General features: G+C 52.4%; 6 protein-coding genes across 6 annotated transcripts; 4 read left to right on the top strand and 2 right to left on the bottom strand.

Annotated features, from left to right (window-relative positions):
- Window positions 1-457: 457 nt before the first annotated feature.
- Window positions 458-3,827, top strand: frc-0 (Formyl-CoA:oxalate CoA-transferase; the record flags this gene model as incomplete). Its single annotated transcript, XM_036632669.1, has 2 exons — window positions 458-978; window positions 1,031-3,827. The coding sequence occupies 2 exons, from the start codon at window positions 458-460 to the stop codon at window positions 3,825-3,827; spliced, it is 3,318 nt and encodes a 1,105-aa protein (XP_036502516.1).
- Window positions 3,828-7,689: 3,862 nt separating this feature from the next.
- Window positions 7,690-8,076, top strand: CGCS363_v000821 (uncharacterized protein; the record flags this gene model as incomplete). Its single annotated transcript, XM_036632670.1, has 1 exon — window positions 7,690-8,076. One exon carries the CDS (start codon window positions 7,690-7,692, stop codon window positions 8,074-8,076), a length of 387 nt encoding a protein of 128 aa, XP_036502517.1.
- A 1,687-nt stretch (window positions 8,077-9,763) lies between these two features.
- On the bottom strand, window positions 9,764-10,638 carry CGCS363_v000822 (uncharacterized protein; the record flags this gene model as incomplete). The annotated part of the gene is made up of 3 exons (XM_036632671.1): window positions 9,764-9,767; window positions 9,909-10,328; window positions 10,394-10,638. The coding sequence occupies 3 exons, from the start codon at window positions 10,636-10,638 to the stop codon at window positions 9,764-9,766; spliced, it is 669 nt and encodes a 222-aa protein (XP_036502518.1).
- A 1,930-nt stretch (window positions 10,639-12,568) lies between these two features.
- CGCS363_v000823 (uncharacterized protein) lies at window positions 12,569-13,007 on the top strand (the record flags this gene model as incomplete). The annotated part of the gene is made up of 2 exons (XM_036632672.1): window positions 12,569-12,748; window positions 12,804-13,007. The coding sequence occupies 2 exons, from the start codon at window positions 12,569-12,571 to the stop codon at window positions 13,005-13,007; spliced, it is 384 nt and encodes a 127-aa protein (XP_036502519.1).
- Window positions 13,008-13,189: 182 nt separating this feature from the next.
- Window positions 13,190-13,765, bottom strand: CGCS363_v000824 (uncharacterized protein; the record flags this gene model as incomplete). Its single annotated transcript, XM_036632673.1, has 1 exon — window positions 13,190-13,765. The coding sequence occupies one exon, from the start codon at window positions 13,763-13,765 to the stop codon at window positions 13,190-13,192; it is 576 nt and encodes a 191-aa protein (XP_036502512.1).
- Window positions 13,766-14,772: 1,007 nt separating this feature from the next.
- On the top strand, window positions 14,773-16,395 carry CGCS363_v000825 (Zinc finger CCCH domain-containing protein; the record flags this gene model as incomplete). Its single annotated transcript, XM_036632674.1, has 6 exons — window positions 14,773-14,824; window positions 14,888-14,962; window positions 15,014-15,475; window positions 15,527-15,638; window positions 15,692-15,744; window positions 15,863-16,395. The coding sequence occupies 6 exons, from the start codon at window positions 14,773-14,775 to the stop codon at window positions 16,393-16,395; spliced, it is 1,287 nt and encodes a 428-aa protein (XP_036502513.1).
- Window positions 16,396-17,213: the final 818 nt, after the last annotated feature.

Genomic DNA, 17,213 nt, shown 5'->3' on the forward strand with positions numbered 1-17,213 from the left:
TTATTGAGGGGAAGTATGATGCTAAGTCGCTACACTGAGAGATGCCGAAGTATGTGGCGTTGGGGACAATGCCGAACTTCATTGAAGATGCCGACGTGGACCCCGCATTTCGGAAAGTGATACCGAGACCACCACCCGCACAACCGCGGGTTCACAGAGGCCAAAACGAAAGATTGCACCGACGTCGGAAACAATTGAACGATATGGACAGTGGAGAGAGTGTTAATCTCTCAAATTCGTCGTATCGTTGCCGATTACCGAGGGAAATACCCATGTGACTTCTCGCGGAGACCCGGAGGCGTGTATACAGCATTTTCACTTACTACTGACGTCTCAACACTGGTTTTATCGACCATAGAAGAGGCACTGTTATCCTCACACAGAAGCTTTGCGTCTTTGAAAAGCTTCACACCATCAGGCATCGTATTGACGCGTTTCACCTGCCAGCACAGCGAACATGCCAGCGACTATCAACGGCTCAGACGGGCATCAGCTCATCGATGAGTTCACCATTCTCACGCCGAATGCCATGCTCGGCTATGGATATGACTCAGATCACTTCTGGTATGGTATCGAGAAGTACAAGCCTGCAGCAATCATTGTCGATAGCGGCTCTACAGATGGCGGTCCCTACAAGCTCGGCATGGGCAAGATGACCTGTGGACGAGGCTCGTATGTTCGAGATTTGGAGCCAATACTCGAAGCATGCTTCCACCACAAGATCAAGGTCCTCATTGGATCCGCTGGCGGTGATGGCAGCAACAAGCATGTTGCTGAGATGCTCGACTTGGTGACGGAAATCGCGGAACGGAAAGGTTACTCATTTAAGGTCGCCACGATACAGGCCGGCATGGACCGTGAGTGGATTAAGTCGAGGATATCACAGAATCGCGTTGGTCCTTGTGGCCCGGTCGAGCCCCTTCTTCCCGAGGTGGTGGACGGTGCTGTAGACGTTGTTGCTCAAATGGGTTCTGAACCGTAAGTAAAGGCTTCAATAGGCAAAGGGCTGTCACTGACAAAACGAGCGAAGTTATCTGGAGGCTTTGAAAGAGAACCCTGACATCATCATTGGAGGGCGGTCTTATGACCCAGCCCCGTTTGCTGGTTTCTCGATCGCCAGAGGAGTACTCCCAGATGTGGCTTGGCACATGGGCAAGATCATGGAGTGCGGCGGCATCTGCGCTGTCCCGAAAGGGCGGTCGATGATCGCAACGATGAGAAGGGACTCCTTCGACCTTACTCCGCTGTCTCCGGCAGAGAGATGCACTCCTCTCTCGGTCGCTGCGCACACCTTGTACGAAAAGACTCGGCCTGATCGTCTCCCAGGACCTGGAGGCGTTCTCAACTTGGACGGGGCGAAGTACGAACAAATTACCCCGAAGACTTGTCGAGTGTCCGGCGCCAAGTTCGAAACAACGCCTTATCAGGTCAAACTAGAGGGTGTCAGTCATCTGGGATACCGTACGATCTTCATTGGAGGCATTAGAGACGCCATTCTCATCGACCAGATCGACAACTTCCTCGAACGCGTCCGAGTGTACTCGCAGAAGCTATTCCCGGAGCTGGACAAGTCTGAGCAATGTCAACTTCTGTACCACGTATACGGCAAAGACGGAGTGATGGGACCCCTGGAGCCTGTTCAGGCACGCCCGCACGAGATCGCCGTCCTCGGCGAAGTGGTCGCTCCGACCTCAGAGCTGTCTCACACCATCGCCAACAACGTTCGCGCTTCCATCTTGCACTTTGCGTACCCCGATCAAGTTGCGACGACGGGAAACTTTGCTAGCCCCCTTTCCCCACACGAACAAGATGCTGGAGCTGTCTTCAAGTTCAGTCTCTATCACTTGGTGGACTTGGATGACGGTGAAGAGGCCTCCATCTTCCCCATTCGCACTCAGACGATTCGATCGTCGCAAGCATCTCCTGAGCCAGTCACTCACCTCTCTTCTGATGTTTTCAGCAAGATCGACAACGGAGAGCTCACCCCCTTGACCTCGAAGTCTGTTCCTCAAGAAGAGGCGCCCTTGAGTCAAGTTGCACGAATCATCCGATCAAAAAACTCCGGTCCATTCGAGATGACTTTCGATGTCATGTTTGACGACGAATCAGTTTACAGGCGTGTCAGGGAGGCTAACGTCTTCACCAACGAGACCATTAAGAAGCTCTACCGTGTCACGGACGACGATATTCTGACTAATATGTACTTCGACCCTGCACTCGCCTGGAAATGTACCATCAAACGGCCATGGGCTCAAGGCAGCGTCGGCGAGCGTGACACTCTTGGAACACAGCAACACGCACCACTGCTTGGAATTCGCATACCTGCGGCGAAGGCTACCGCCCAACCAAAGACAAATGGCGTTGTGACGGCTGCCCGCAAATTCATACCACGTGAAGACTTTTCAGCTCAGGATGTTGTTCAGGAGATATGGAAGGGGCTTGAGCTCCCTGCTGAAGCTCTCAGCGCGATCCATCTTGAAAATGATGGAGGACCAACTCTGCCCTCGTCCTTCAAAATTGGTGTCCTCGCTCAGAGTTCCATTGCCTCGTCTGCACTCGCAGCAGCTCAGATCCACGCCTTGCGTAACGAATCTTCTGTGCCTGCCGTTGATGTTCCCATCGAACACGCAACCGTTGAGTTCAAGTCCGAAAGGCTCTACATACTCGATGGGAAGCCAACCCCTTCCCCTTGGGGCCCCATTGGAGGTCTGCACAAGACATCTGACGGGCATGTTCGAGTACACGACTCGTTTCCGAACCACCGAGATGGCATCCTCGATCTTGTTGGCTTACCTCATAGCTCAACCAGAGAACAATTGTCGGAGAAGCTGTCGGAATGGGCCAGTATTGATGTTGAAACTGCTGCAACGGTCGATGGCAAGCTAGCGACATATGCCCTGAGATCGTATCGACAATGGGATGCCCATCCTCAATCTAGAGCCATCAGCAATTTCCCCATCGACGTCACTCAACTATCTCCCGAAGGGCCCGCCGGCTTACCTGCAAGAATGAGAAGCGGCAACACGAAGTGTCTCCAAGGCCTCCGGGTGGTAGAGATGAGTCGCGTCATAGCCGCTCCCCTATGCGGAAAGACGCTCGCGGCGCATGGCGCGGACGTAATCTGGGTCACCTCACCAAACTTGCCTGATCTTCCGACCATGGATCGGGACTTTGGCCGTGGAAAGCGGACAGCTCAGCTCGATATCCACAACTCCTCTGACAAGGAGAGATTGATCGAGCTGATCAGGACAGCGGACGTCTTCATTCAGGGGTTCCGTCCTGGGAGTCTTGCCAGCCATGGCTTGTCACCTGAGGAGATCGTTAAGATAAATCCCTCCATCATCATCGCCAACATGTCGGCATTTGGGCCACAAGGACCTTGGTCCGGTAGGAGGGGTTACGATTCGCTTGTGCAGACCTGCTCGGGGATGAACGTCTCCGAGGCAGAGCACGCTGGAAAAGGGGAGCCAGCCCGTCCGACGCCGTGCCAGGCACTTGATCACGCCGGCGGATACTGGCTGGCGACTGGTGTCATTGCTGCTCTATACAATCGAGCAACTCAGGGGGGCTCTTGGCGCGTAGACGTCTCTCTCGCAGGTGTAATGAAATACTTGCGGAGCTTGGGACAATATCCTGGCGCGACAGGCTTCGAGGTCAAGGACTACGAAAAGCCAGAGGATGTTCGGAATGAACTTTTCGAGACGAGAGACACGGGCTTCGGCTCCATGACGGCCATCAGGCACAGCGCACGTGTTGACGGGGTCGAAGTCGGCTGGGACGTGATGCCGAAGCCCTTGGGTTCCGATTCCCCTGAATGGATTCATTAATTTCACTTCGTCTGGAAAATGCGGCACATTTACCGAAATCTAGTTTAGAATAAGATATCACTTCCATAAAGAATCATTCGAGAAGCTGTGTTGTACAACAGAGTTAGAAGAAAGCGGGAGTGTGATCTTCGTGTGGTGAGTCAGAACATTGACCCAACACGACCAACAAAGGGGAGAGAGAACTTTGATATCAGTCGCGCGTCTCAAGTTAGCGGTATTGAAGCTTATGGCAGTTGAAACTGACTTGAAGCCGCGAGGACTGAAATCTCCTTGTATCAAGATTCTACTGGAACAACTGGACCATGCCCTTGTCGCCCCTAGCGGAATAGGGCCCTGGCTGAGAGGAGAGAGGACACAAAAAGTTGTATTTTGGAACCAGAACTTTCTGTTCAACGGCCGTTACTACTATTCCACGATAATTAGAAACCCAAATCCCTGCTCATCTCTCGGAAGAGTCTGCCAAAGAATCAGGAAATAAGCCAATGGGTATTGATCACAGTTAACCTGACACTTGATGATGCGCTCTTACACCCAATATTTTAGATTTAGCCTAAGTCTTATGAATTACATGTCACTTGCCACCTTCGGCGCCTATGTTCCTAATTCGAACATCAAGCTACCGGAATCTTCCCCGTATTCGGTCCCAAGCGTGCTTCCTTGGCCCCTTTCTCCAGTCCCCGCCAACCCATCTGCTTCGTTTTGACAACTAAGCTTCTCCGCGCCTTCGTTTTAGGACCCCAAGCTTAACCGGCAAAGCGGCAAACACATTCCTGTTCTGTTATTGTGGACCTTTCTCTCCGCAAAGATGTCACAGAGATCTGGGCGCGCGGAAATGCTTCCATGAGCAAGTTTACGTGGCCGCCGCAGCACCGGCCATCCGCGCGGAAACGCCCACGAATCAGCATCATCGCCGACGGAGCTGCGGGATGAGTCGTTGCGGCTACACTGTGTCAGCCACGAGTCGACACGAACCCGAGCCCTTGGATGCGGCGGCGGCGATACCGAGCGAGTGGTGACTGATTCGCGCGGGCCACGTACATCTCCCGCTGCGGGGTCCAGCACACATTCAATGCGTGGACGCTAAGCTTTTGCCAGTTGAGACTATTGACGCATGCCATTTGTCATAACGGCGTCTTCATTATTATAGATGGAGGTGACAAGATGCCGAGGACTTGGCCGAAGAGAGTGGGGATGAACGATCGCCGGCGTCTACACCGACAAGGAACTCAAGAGATCATACATCGTACGGCGATCCCCCGGAGACTATTCTTGTCGCATAAATGCCACCTGAAAAGTGATACCCGGAGTACCCTGAGATCAACATACCTATTGAGAGTTGGTGAGTTGAGGTTTTCCATGGTTTTCCGAACCATTTCTACTAACAGAGTTTGGTTGTCGGGTTTCTACTATTATTTTTGAGACTTGGTATTGCTCTTATTCACATAGGCCGATGCGATAGGGCGTTGCCAAAACTACCTCAACCCGTGTCAACGCCCGTCTGCCTACGGCCGTCCTCGTCCGATCCCTTCGGTTTTAGCGTTTAACTCAAGCTTTCCAGTTTCTGTCGCGCGGCGGGCCCAAGAAGATGGGGACTCACATGGCAGTCCCTGGTTTAAACGGCACGGCGAGGCGCTTGTCCCATTAGTTCGGATTCCTCGCAACCCAGTCCTCGCTATCGCATGTCCTATACGATTCTTACCAGCCAGAACTCAACCCGGGGCAGCCGTACTTGCCCGTGCCGCTCCGACGGAGCTCCGATATCTCCTTGAGATTTTGCCGGCGACGGCGGCTGTCCCACCCGTTTCGTCTGAAGATTCATGCCGTTCGTAGGCAATGGTGATCCTCTCGTCCTGGTCATCCTCCGGTAACCTCCGCACGCCTCAGAATAACAAAACCTAATAAATCTGCTCAACAGCCACATGGGCTCACTTGGTCAAGTGCTCACGTCTAATTACTCGTGGCAGTCACGATACTGGTGGCGCAGAAAGGTGTGGCATAGCATGAGCAGTCAGAGACACCGCTTTTTACTTTCTGACTACTTTGTCGCCTATTGACTTTGCTCTAGAGCGGAACGAGTATCCGTCTGATACTCGTAAGCTTCTGCAGGTCGAGAGCATCTGTCCAATGTGCCCCTCGTTTATACTAGAATTCTGATTTAAGCTTGTTCACACATCTTTAATCATGTTCGGAGATCAGATCAGGAACCGCAACTTTGCCCCGAATGAACATTCTTGCCAATGCGATTCGCACGACATCAATTCTATGTCGAGCAGGGAGACGACAATCGAAGTTGTTCTCACAGCGTCTGCACGTAACACCTGACCTGCCATCAGCATCGTGTGTCGATGAAGAAAGAAGCTTTTCCGAAACACGCACTGCCGCCGTCAGCCTGGTAGAATCACACAGACCGCACTGGACACTTGCGGGTATCTCAGGCCAGCTCCTGCGCCGGACATGAGCACATTCTTCCTACAAGTAAATCTTTCCAACGAACATGACCCAGTCTGCCGCGTGTAGCAAGCTTCCAGTGCGCCGACAATACCAGCAGAGTTCCCTGACTCCAGGGTCCATGCCGATAGACAACTTTAGTAGGGCGCACGGAGTAGTGGCGGCGACCGAGACCGAAGCGGCCGCTCATGTCACAGTCCCAGTCTTCGTTGACGGGGGACGCTGCCCACGAATCAGGCACGATGCCGACTGGACCAAGACATTGGGTCAAGTGCCAGGGATGGGGTCTCTTATGCCCTGGAGCTGTCATTGATGAACGACGTTCGACGTGGACAGAGCCACTTCGGACTGAAGAGGGGTAAAACGTACTCACTTACGCGGCTATCAAGGCGCATTTGGAACACCGTCGGCTTCCTAGATCGGCATGTAAGTCGCTCATCTTTAAGCCGATTTCCCGTATTGTCCGCGTACATCGAAACTGCAACCAAATGTGCTGATGATTCATCAAGAATTACTTGCTTGTAACCATCGGTGCGTTTAGAGGAGGCCATATTGTAAGCTGGCTCTGGTCCGGGAAAGTCATCGGGAGGCATAGTTGAACCAACGCAGAAATTGGCCTTCTGTGCATCATAGTATTAGTTACAACACATGAAGCTATGATACAGGAGTTAAGTATGCCTCACTCCGAAGTTGAGATGAGTGGCTAGCAAGCTAGACTGTTCACTGTGAGAGTATAGAGTGAGGCGTACTAGGCGCTAGAACGTCCTACCTTCCCCCACGTTGGTCCGAAATAAGCATATTACCAAACGCGCTACTATAACAAACAGAACAAGTTTACTCTGCTGCCGAGGGGACTTCGGCCGACACTGAAAGCTTATTCGGCAAAGTGGCCGACCCTTAGTCAGGGAGCTCCTGGTCCAACGTCCCATCTAGACCTTACTCGGACCCTGTCCCCTACGGATCGACGATGCATGAACGTTGCCCTGCTCTACCAGATCTGCGGTCGTCCAACTCGGACTCGGTGATGGCCTTCTGACTTTGACTTCGTTGGTATGGGGTTGGAAGAAACTGGCCGTCCCAAAGCATAGCGGGCGCCTTTCCTGTTCCTGTCGAAATGGAGAAAAATAGCCGGCTGCATGATGCAGCCAGAAAACTTGCGCAAGACATCGCGGGAAGCGGCATTAGACTGGTCGACTAAGGCACAACGGCACCTTCTTTCTTTGTATAAAGACGTCCGTTCTCTCGCCCTAACCGGTAGGAGCTTCTCTTGTTCATCAGCTTACTTCCTCTATCAATTAACATCATCAATCTTATTCACTATCTTGAGTAATAGCTTCTAGCTACCACACTACCACACTACTACAACCAACTCAATACTCTATTGTCTCTAACACAGACCACAACAACCGCCAACATGCGCTTCTTCACTACCGTCGTCCTTGCTACCATCGCTGCCAGCGTCAGCGCACTTCCCGTTGCCCACGAGGCAGACATCACCCCCGCTCTTCCCCAGGGCATCGAGGAGGCCGCAGTTGAGCCCATTGAGGCCAGAGCCAACGGCAAGCCGAACACCCCTGCGGATGTCAAGAAGCACGACGACAACCACGAGAGACAGCGTGAGGGCAAGTGCGGCACGGGCTGCAAGGATTCCCTCGCTTCGTACCACTCTCAGGCATCCAAGGACTCGAAGAACTCTAAGGCCTCCAAGGCCTCTCAAGCTTCAAAGAACTCCCAGAAGTCTAAGGGTGGCCGTGATCTCAGCGCCGTTGAGGCGACCGAGGCGGAGGAGATGGAGCAGTAAATATGATTCGAGGTTACAAGAATATCAGGAGTTACATGGAGTATTAGATCGGGGAATAGCGCCGGGATATATAAGTCTTCTGGGTAGTAGCTGTGCTATATAAGACAATGAACGAAACGTTTTCCAATTGAATGAAGGTTCTCTCTTTGAATAGCCTATACGAAGTTGACAGCAGGTCGTTTCGCTGGCTGATGTTATCTCCGAGGAAACGACAACCCTCCAGGCCAAGGATAGGAGACGAAAGTTCGATATAAGTATGTTCAACTTTCTGCAAATTATTGTGGCGATGACCATCATAGCCAGAGAGTATCCTGGCGCGGGCTCGCTCCTTGACCAACCTGGGGCCTCGGACAACGTATTCCAGTAAGCAACCTGCCTCCAACACCCTGGTCAGAAGTACTTCATAGCCTCAGTTCTAACACAACTACCCATTCAATCAGGCAGGATGCTGGCTGTAATAACCCTGATATCCTTGTCACTAAATACGACACAAAAGCAACGAAGGCGCAGACAGGGAAGTGGCTCGACACAGAGCACAACCCAGATGTAAGCATTTCAGCCATCCTCCCCTAACCGATCCAAGTCAAAACATAGTCGAACCTTCAGCTAACAGGCGGAAAACAGCTACAATTCACGCCTGATTCAGTGAAATTTCTCTCATCCGGTATTCTGCCGAATGGAAAGCAGTCTGTCTTCTCGCGGATAAATGCCGATGACATCAAAAAATATTGGAAAAGGAAGTTTCCTAAAGGCACTTTTCCGAAGGCGGGCAAAAGCCAGACTCTCTATACACCAGAGGACTACTTCCAAGATCAGTTCGGCTGTATCGGAAACCGAGCGCCAATGGTTCTCTGCGAGAAGAAACTGAACAACATGAAGGGCAAAATATTCGGGTTCGATGGCCCGGTTGCCCGCAATACAATGCGAGACTTGCGCAGTGGGGCTTTGACTGGTGATATTTCTGATCAGGATGAATTCTTTAGAGGGATCGCCAGAGTAAGCTTTTACCGCTATCCAGAATCCACACGCCAGCGAAAGCTTAATACTGATGCATTCACTGTAGGCAATTTCGGTGTTCGTCTACCTGAACCACCCTGATGTTTTACCAACGGTCCAAGGCAACCGGCAGAATCTGTTTAATGCAGCTCGTCTTCTTGCCATGTTGATCATTGAGTTTGCGAACCTGGAGTATCTTGTCAGGGAATTTGATGACGCTTGGTACGAAGAAGCAGCCAGGCGAACCCGTGCTTGGGCGGGAGAGATGCTGGACGATATACAAAACGCCCTCGCTCCGCTTGTACTCTACGGCCGGGCACCGCCAAACATGGCTGCCATTAACGCCGCGATAGCAGCCCTGAGAGGTCGACTGGGTGACATAAAGGCGCCGCCACGTAAGTAGCAGGCGACATTATTGAATAGACCCGCATTGTGGCTTGAACCAGCCCGGCCAACTTTCGGCCTCCAAGTTAAATCGCGAACGTCTCGCGATATTTGGTTGGTTGGTTGTATGCTATTCTGCGGCAAGGGTCGGGGACTAGCAGACAGGTCAGCAAAAGACAGCCAGCAGAAGGGCTAGTAGTTGATGAATAACACGCTGATGAACAAGTCCAAAAATCTTAATCCAGTTCCAATATCGCTTTTTGCCCACCAATCAATCAGTCCTGCCAAAATCTCATCAGAGACCTCTTCAACTAGGCATCGATCTGCCCCTGCGAGGATAGATCCCGGGTGGGCGAAAATAGGAATCTTCGTCATCCAAGCCGTTTATCCCATGAAGCTGTTCGTACAGGCCCGCCACGTAAAGAGCGCTGCAATACATCCACCCAACATACCTGCGATCGCTGCCGTCAATAAGGGGATAGCCGCGATCGTACTGGTCCTCTTCGTCGTCCTCCTCGTCTTCATCCTCATCCTCATCCTCACTCTCTTCCTCGTCATCCTGCTCGTTATCACCATGCTCTTTGTCATTCTCTTCCTTTTCTTTCAAAGCCTTACGAATGTCGAACTCGTCCTGGGTGCCATTTGGTGTCCAGGTTCGATCAACGATAGCAAAAACCATTGGCGGCAGTTCCGATAAGAACAACGCTGTGCCGTCGTTTGCTTCCTGGAACTGGATGATAGTGTTGAGGCACTGCTTGTCGATATAAAGACAGTATCGGAAACAGGGCATCTGGATGGGATATATGTTCAGGTAGGCCTTGGTTGGGAACATGGGGACGTTCTGCTCAGACACCCATTGATTAAAGTGTTTCCTAACTTCAACCCGGGACGCGTTGTTAAGGGTGGGCGGTCCTCGATAACGACCCAATCCAAGTACTGCTCAAGTAGCTCAGCGCGTTGGTACTCAACGAGTTGGTTATGGCAGAAGCTCTTAAGCTGCGCGAAGTAGCTGTTCCAGAGTTCGTCGTCATCGTATGTACAGCGGTAGATAACGAAGCCCCACTTGTGGATTCCGGTGCTGAGCATGCTGAGGCAGGTGCGTAGGTAAGCGTCTCGTCCGTAAGCGGAGAGGTGAGTAGGGACCTCGTCGAGCGTGCGAGCCTTAAAAGGGTCTGGTTCCATGTTGTGTAGGAGCTGGTGGAAGAAAGGTTTATAAGTAGGAGAGAGAAGGGATTTAGAAGTTAGGTGCGGAGGTTATATATATACCTTGGGGCGTTAGTCAGCCTATGTAAGATGGCCGCAAACAAGCCTCCCTACGCTTCTCTTGCTCAAAAGAAATATTCAAAAGAGTCGACTCGAGGCAAGTATCTAAGACTAAGAGAATATTATGACAACAGCAACAAATATTCAATGCTGCCCTAGGTGGTGTTTATGGTCAGATTATGTGCGATATTTCTTACTGACAGTTCATGCCGCCTGGCTAGCAGCAAGACATGGCATTCCGCAGTTAGCCAATTGTGATAATTACCAGGATGAACGCCGGCTAAGTCGTAAGCATTGGTTGGCAGGCTGAATGGACTGTGATGGCTGTATGTTCGAGCGTCGCCTAGCCCGGCGCGAGTTAAGCAGTCATTACTGCCACTTCCATCTAGAAATCGCGTCCAACTCGCGTTCATTCATCGTCATCATGCTGACCCGGCGGAAGGCCAGGAAAATCCTCGGCACAGGCGCGAGTGTTCTGTTTATAGCATGCAATATAGTCTTCGTGGTAGTACGTATCAATTCCACAAAGGCGCTTCTTGACAATAGGGCTGAAATTACATACTGGCGACAACGTACGGCTACCGTTGCTACCGCTATTGAATGCGGGGGGCATGGCGTTGTGATGGACGTACGTTCAGTCGATGGAACCAGCGTAGACTGACCCGCGCCGGATACCGCAACGATGCACTTACAATCGAATGGTTCAGATATCCACCAGCTAGGACCCATCTGGTGAGTGTCTTCAACTTCAATCATGACCCCGCTTATGCCTGTTTCCGAAGTCTGGGATGTTGCCTGGAACCGTGAGCGACATGAAATTCAAAGGCAAATCTTATAAAAACCTCCATCTTGTCTGCCGGTTCTCATCACAACAGCCGGCAAAAATATCAGTTACATACAACAACAGGCATTCGCCGGTCGTCACCGACCCGACTACTACTCTGTCCCTCATTGGCTTATCTATGGGAGAGCGGACGGGATCCCGAGTTTTCCAATGGGTATGGTCGTATGTGTTGTGAAGGTATCGTGAGGTTGCTTATGTGCCAAGCCAGTGCGGTGGTGAAGTCGATGTCTAGGCAGCTGAGCATTGCATATGACGTTGCGAGTATATTCTCTCATTTAATTCAGACTTTAATTTGTAATCGTATGATCTCATATATATTCTAGAACTTTGGGCTTGAGTCGAGATTCAGGAAAAAATTGTGTGTTGTTCTCATCTAATGGGCAAGAGGCATTGCGTTTGAGGCTTCAAGTGAGCCTTCATGTCAACCTAGGTCGCCAGAAATGCCGAGACACACCTTCCCGTCTTGAACTGGTCTTTCATTTTTGAAAACCAGTGCCTGAGTCGAACTCATATGTACCCATTTCTGTAGATTTAACAATTCCACTTAGTGTTCTGATATATTCCAGTGTTAGCCGTTGTGTGTTGATGAAGAAGAGTTGACGTGATAGGAGGGATGCGCGCTGAGGTAAGATCGCCAGGGGTGTACCCCGCCAAAGCACCCCCACCACAGCGCATCCCCTTGACCTTCCAAGGCACCAGCCTGCGCACCTTGACGTAGCCAGCCAAGCAGACTCGAACAGCCGGGATTCCGTGTAAACAACAAAAAAGCAGGAATCAATCAGCCAAGCAACGCGCGCAAGGCAGACAGGTAAGCCGTCCTCAATTCTGTACAAAAGTCTCAGCCTTTCGAAGAACCATTGCAACCATTCCCCATCTACCCTTTCCCACCTCAACTCCGGACATCACCTTACCCAGGAAACTCAACTGAACCAACTCCAAGGAAAAAACAAGGCACCCCACTACCCACTTACTCACTCTCCGACTACAACCACAACTCCCGGCACAATGGCTCCCCCTTCCCAGCTCACCGTCGCGACTCTCTCTGTCACCCGTCTCCTTAAGGAGGAGATCTCCTACGAGAAGGAGCTTATCCAGCAGAAAGCTAAGGTCGCGACGCTGGAGGCCGAGATCAAGGAGGGCAAGCCCGATGAGGACGGCAACCGGGAGTACATGCTCAAGCAGTTGGTTCGTCCGCCTACTGTCCCCCATGCCCCAAGTGCTCTTACTGACGTTCGCATAGAAGCTCGCTGTGGAGGAGACGGAGAAGGTCTTCCCTGCTCTGCGCACGCGCGTCGAGGACGCGACCGTCAAGTTGGAGGAGCAGATTGCCCTGGCTGAGAGCGGCGGCGCCACTGAGGACGAGCTGGCCACGGCCAAGCTGGCCCTGTCGAAGGGCAAGGAGGAGAAGACATACACTGTCGACGTTCCCACGACCTCGGCGTAAGGTAGTTGGCCTCATGACTTGTGTGTATTAATGAATCCGGCTGGGGACCGCGTTGTGATCAAGGGCAGGCAGGCGTCATGAAATCCGCAGCTCGCGTTAATGGGTATCTCAATTGAGAAGAATCATTCCTCAAAGCTAAACTATGCCGTGCCGTCTTTTTGTCTAATTGTCAACCTCCATGTCTAATTGTCAACTTCCATGCTGTCCGGTGCATCCACTGTGATCTGAGGTGTGTCGCCTCCAGAAGTGACTTGGGTGTCTTGCCGGTCGTCCATCTCAACATCCTCTCCCTCCTCAATCTCGTCATCATCAGGCTGGGGACGAGGCGTGCCGCCTTGGCTTGGTACGGCGCTTCCAGACCGCGAGAAGCTTCCCAAACCACCAGGTCGCGGCTTCAAACCCTCTGACTGATCCTCCGACTGGCCGTCTTGACCCGGTGTCGCTCTTGATATGGCGCCACTATCGGGGTGCGGCGTGACGTTTCCACTAGAGACGTGTCGCGGTGTCTGTCCTCCTCTGGAGGCCTCGCCATCCTCCTCGTCCTCGTTCATGCCCTCGCGTCTCTCGACTTCCTCCTTCTCGTCACGAATCTGCCGGCGCAGCAACATGCCCTCGTCCATGATCTTGCTGAACTGCTCCTTCCGCTCGCGCCACGTCACACCGTATGTCTCGCTCTCGCGCTCGAGGTCCTTGATTTCCTCCTCCAGCTTCTTCAGGTTGGCTTCCTGTTCGACGCGCGGTCGCAGTCCCTTGGCCATCAACGCGTTGGCCAGCTTGTCATACTCCTTACGTTGAGCAAGCGTGGCCTTCGCACCGTCCAGCTGCTCGCGCAGCTTCGTGTTGTTCTCGCGTACGCTCTGCGACTCTGCGAGGATGCGCTTCTGGTCGGCCTCATAGCGTGCGCGCTCGCGGACGTTGGCGTCGAGGAGGAACTGCAGGCGGGCGATGCTGCTTTCGAAGGCGGCGAAGTCGAGGGTCAGGTCTTCTTTGATCTGGTTGATCTCGCGGGTCTTGCTGGCGGCGGATTCCTCCTTCATTTCGGTGTCGGCGTCCTTCTCGCCATTTGTGCCCTCGGGAGGCGGAGTGGGCTGTTGTTTCGTCTGAGCATTTGCGATGGCGGAGATCGAGGCGAGTCTCTTCGTGATGCGTTTGAAGGGCTTCTCCTCGATATTAACTAGACGCGTCTTGTGGAGTTCCGCCTCCTCCTTGTCGTCCAAAAGATCCCAAGATGACATTTTCTTCGGGTTTGGCCTGATGTCGTGCGAAGTGGAATACTCGGCTCGGATCGCGAAAACTGGAAGTAGTGTTTTGAAGATGCTTGGCTTTGGATGAAAACAGTAGAAGCCTGCTGAGAATAATACAAGCAGTTTTCAACTTCCAGTATATGACGTGTCTTTAAGGTGTTCCTGAATCCAAGCAGAAAGATCCGTTTGAGGTATGGCTGCAAGCAGGCGAGCGACAGTTCACTAAATTCCAAAGGCAAAGGTGCAATTAGAGTGCAGCTCTTCACGTTCTTTCCTCAGCCTTGCAGTAGCTTCTTTCCACAGTTGGGATTGGCCATCGGGACGGAAAGACCCACTTAATGTGTTTCTCCACTAGCCCCCCCAGATCGAGGGCAAAGTCAAAGCGTCTCCTTCCCACCACAGTGATCTCATCCGAATCTACCAACAACATCGTTAGGTTTCTCGTCGCAACTACTTCAAGACTGTCGCATTTAACAGCGCTCTCGATACGAAGTTCCACGACAAATATACTAACCGAGAAAATGACTTCGTCAGAGGAGCAGCAGTTGCTGGCGCGCATCAGCCAGCTTGCCGGTACGAGAACTCTGCAAACAAAACTACCTTAGGAAAGCGCTTAATCTGATATGGTGGCAATAGGCAAGATCAACCTCCACAAAGCACAGCAAGCTGGCGTCCAGTCCATTCCCAGTTCCCAGGCATCATACCATCGACGTACGTCCCATCATGCGTCCAGCGGCATCGCGCGACACTCACACGACCCAGACAACCCCCATCGACAAGGCGGCCATCCCCACAGGCATTCCCCGTACCCCTCCTCTCGAGGACCTTCGGGTTTCCGCAACAGATCTCTTGTGGTCAACAACAGTGGAACGCAAACACCGCCTTCCGACTCGCCTACTCCCGAGGCATCTGGCTCGACCGCTTCTTCGGGCTCTTGGATTTCGAAGAACACCCCCGGCCAGATGTCGCTAATCAATTCAGCGGTCTACGATAAGACCAACGAAGCCACCGCCAAGGCCATCGAGGCCACTCGACAAAAGAAGCTGCTTCAACGGGAAGCGCGCGAAAGATCCCAGCTCGCCAACCATTTCCAGCGATACGGCGGACACGCGAGTGCTCCGACAACCCCTACTAACACGACAGCTGTAGGGAACCACGAGATCGAGATTCAGGGATTGCGGTATCGCGTCGCCAACAACGGTAGCAAGCTCGTGAAGGTGTCCGGTCAGTCGCCAACGCCATTTGCCCCTTGGGCACTCGTTGATTATTACACAGGAGACCTTCACCCCGCCAGTGCAACTCCTAAGGTCACATACGTTGGAGGCGTCAAATTCCACCGAAGCAAGAGAGGCAATCTATACCGCGCTGGCGTGCTCAGAGCGCATCGGTATGTCGTCCATCCCACTATTATGCAGACGCTAATCCCGCTTAACATCGCAGCCACCATGGCGTAAAGAAGGTCGACGTGCCTTGCAGCATGTTTTCGCTGACTGGTATTTCATTCACATTCTCACCCGACAACTAGTCATTCATCCGGACAAACTTGGGATCATGTCGCTCAAGTGGGTATGATAGGTATTGGACAACACTAACCCCGCAACTTCTATCTAGGTTCATGCGCGAAAGGCCCTGCTTGCCGATACCAACACGACGCGTCGAAAGTTGCCGTCTGCCGGGAGTTGCTTCACAAGGGAACCTGCGCTCATGAGGAGTCTTGTGATCTTTCCCATGACTTGACCCCTCAGCGCACCCCTACATGTGTTCACTTCATCAAGGGCAACTGTGCGAACCCCAACTGCCCGTATGCTCACTCTAGTGTATCTCCAGGTGCTCTGGTCTGCCGCTCATTCGGCATGTACGGCTACTGCGACAAGGGGGATAACTGCGAAGAGCGACACGTTTTCGAGTGCCCCGACTTTAGCAACACGGGCAAGTGTAAAACCAAGGGCTGTAAGCTACTTCACCGCGAGAGGGCAAGCGTCCTTCGGAAGCGCACAGACGACAACGAGATGGAGGATCTGTCGAGCGAAGAAGAATCGGCCGACAGCGACGACGTGGACTCGGACGAGGTCGAGGAGTTTATCAACGATCCTGTTGGTGACGACTCTGACTTTAGAGTTCAAAAGGACTTTATCGCTTTCTGATCGTGACCTCGTGCCACTTGGTGAGAGCGGCCGCAATCGGTCCGCCTTCTTTACTGACATGCTTGCTATCTACTCCTGAGGGAGTCTAATCTTGGGGGAAACGGGAAGTGTACCCTTTGAGGAAGCGTGCCTCCTTGATGGAGGCAACTGGGAAAAGAATAGCGAACAAACGATACCCAAGAAGAGCGAAAGAATTGATACCTGGCACACAAAGAACAACATACATAGAAAGGATAGAGATAATCCAAGAAAGAATTGTGGAACTTGATGAACTCGAATCTTGGCGTGACAGGCGATCAATGATCAACAATCCCTTAATCATGGATGAGAAGTCGGATGAAATGATAGGGCAAGAGACTCCATTGATTGAAATCAAAGGTTACAATGACATACCCAGTGCTGGAGGCTCAAAGCCAAGGATTGCAACCTCGCTTGGGCCTCGGACGGGCATCATTTCCGCGTGCGGGCCGTCCCCAGCTGGCTTCGGATGTCTCAATTAAATCAATTAAAATTTCCATTAAAATTTACCCCGCCATCCTTTCGTACCCTGTGGGCTCCTGAAAACAACGCCATTCGATGACATTTCGTGCGCTGACACACTGGAAACTCTCCAACAAGTGCCCCCTCGGTCATCTCCTCCACTCGCGGCCCCCATTCTGCCCAGCGGCGCTCCTCCGAGTCCAGCGCCACCCGCCGCGTTCAGTGGTTCCTGAGCCTTTGTTCCTTCCGAGACTGCTACGTTCTCTAGACGCTGACGAGGCGCTAATGGAAGGGGGCGATGGGGGGAGGAGGGCCCCGTCAGGCCGATGGCTTAGGTA

Source organism: Colletotrichum siamense (genome assembly GCF_013390195.1).
Source record: "Colletotrichum siamense strain Cg363 chromosome Unknown KSG_Cg363_contig01, whole genome shotgun sequence".
NCBI classification, from domain to species: Eukaryota; Fungi; Ascomycota; class Sordariomycetes; order Glomerellales; family Glomerellaceae; genus Colletotrichum; species Colletotrichum siamense.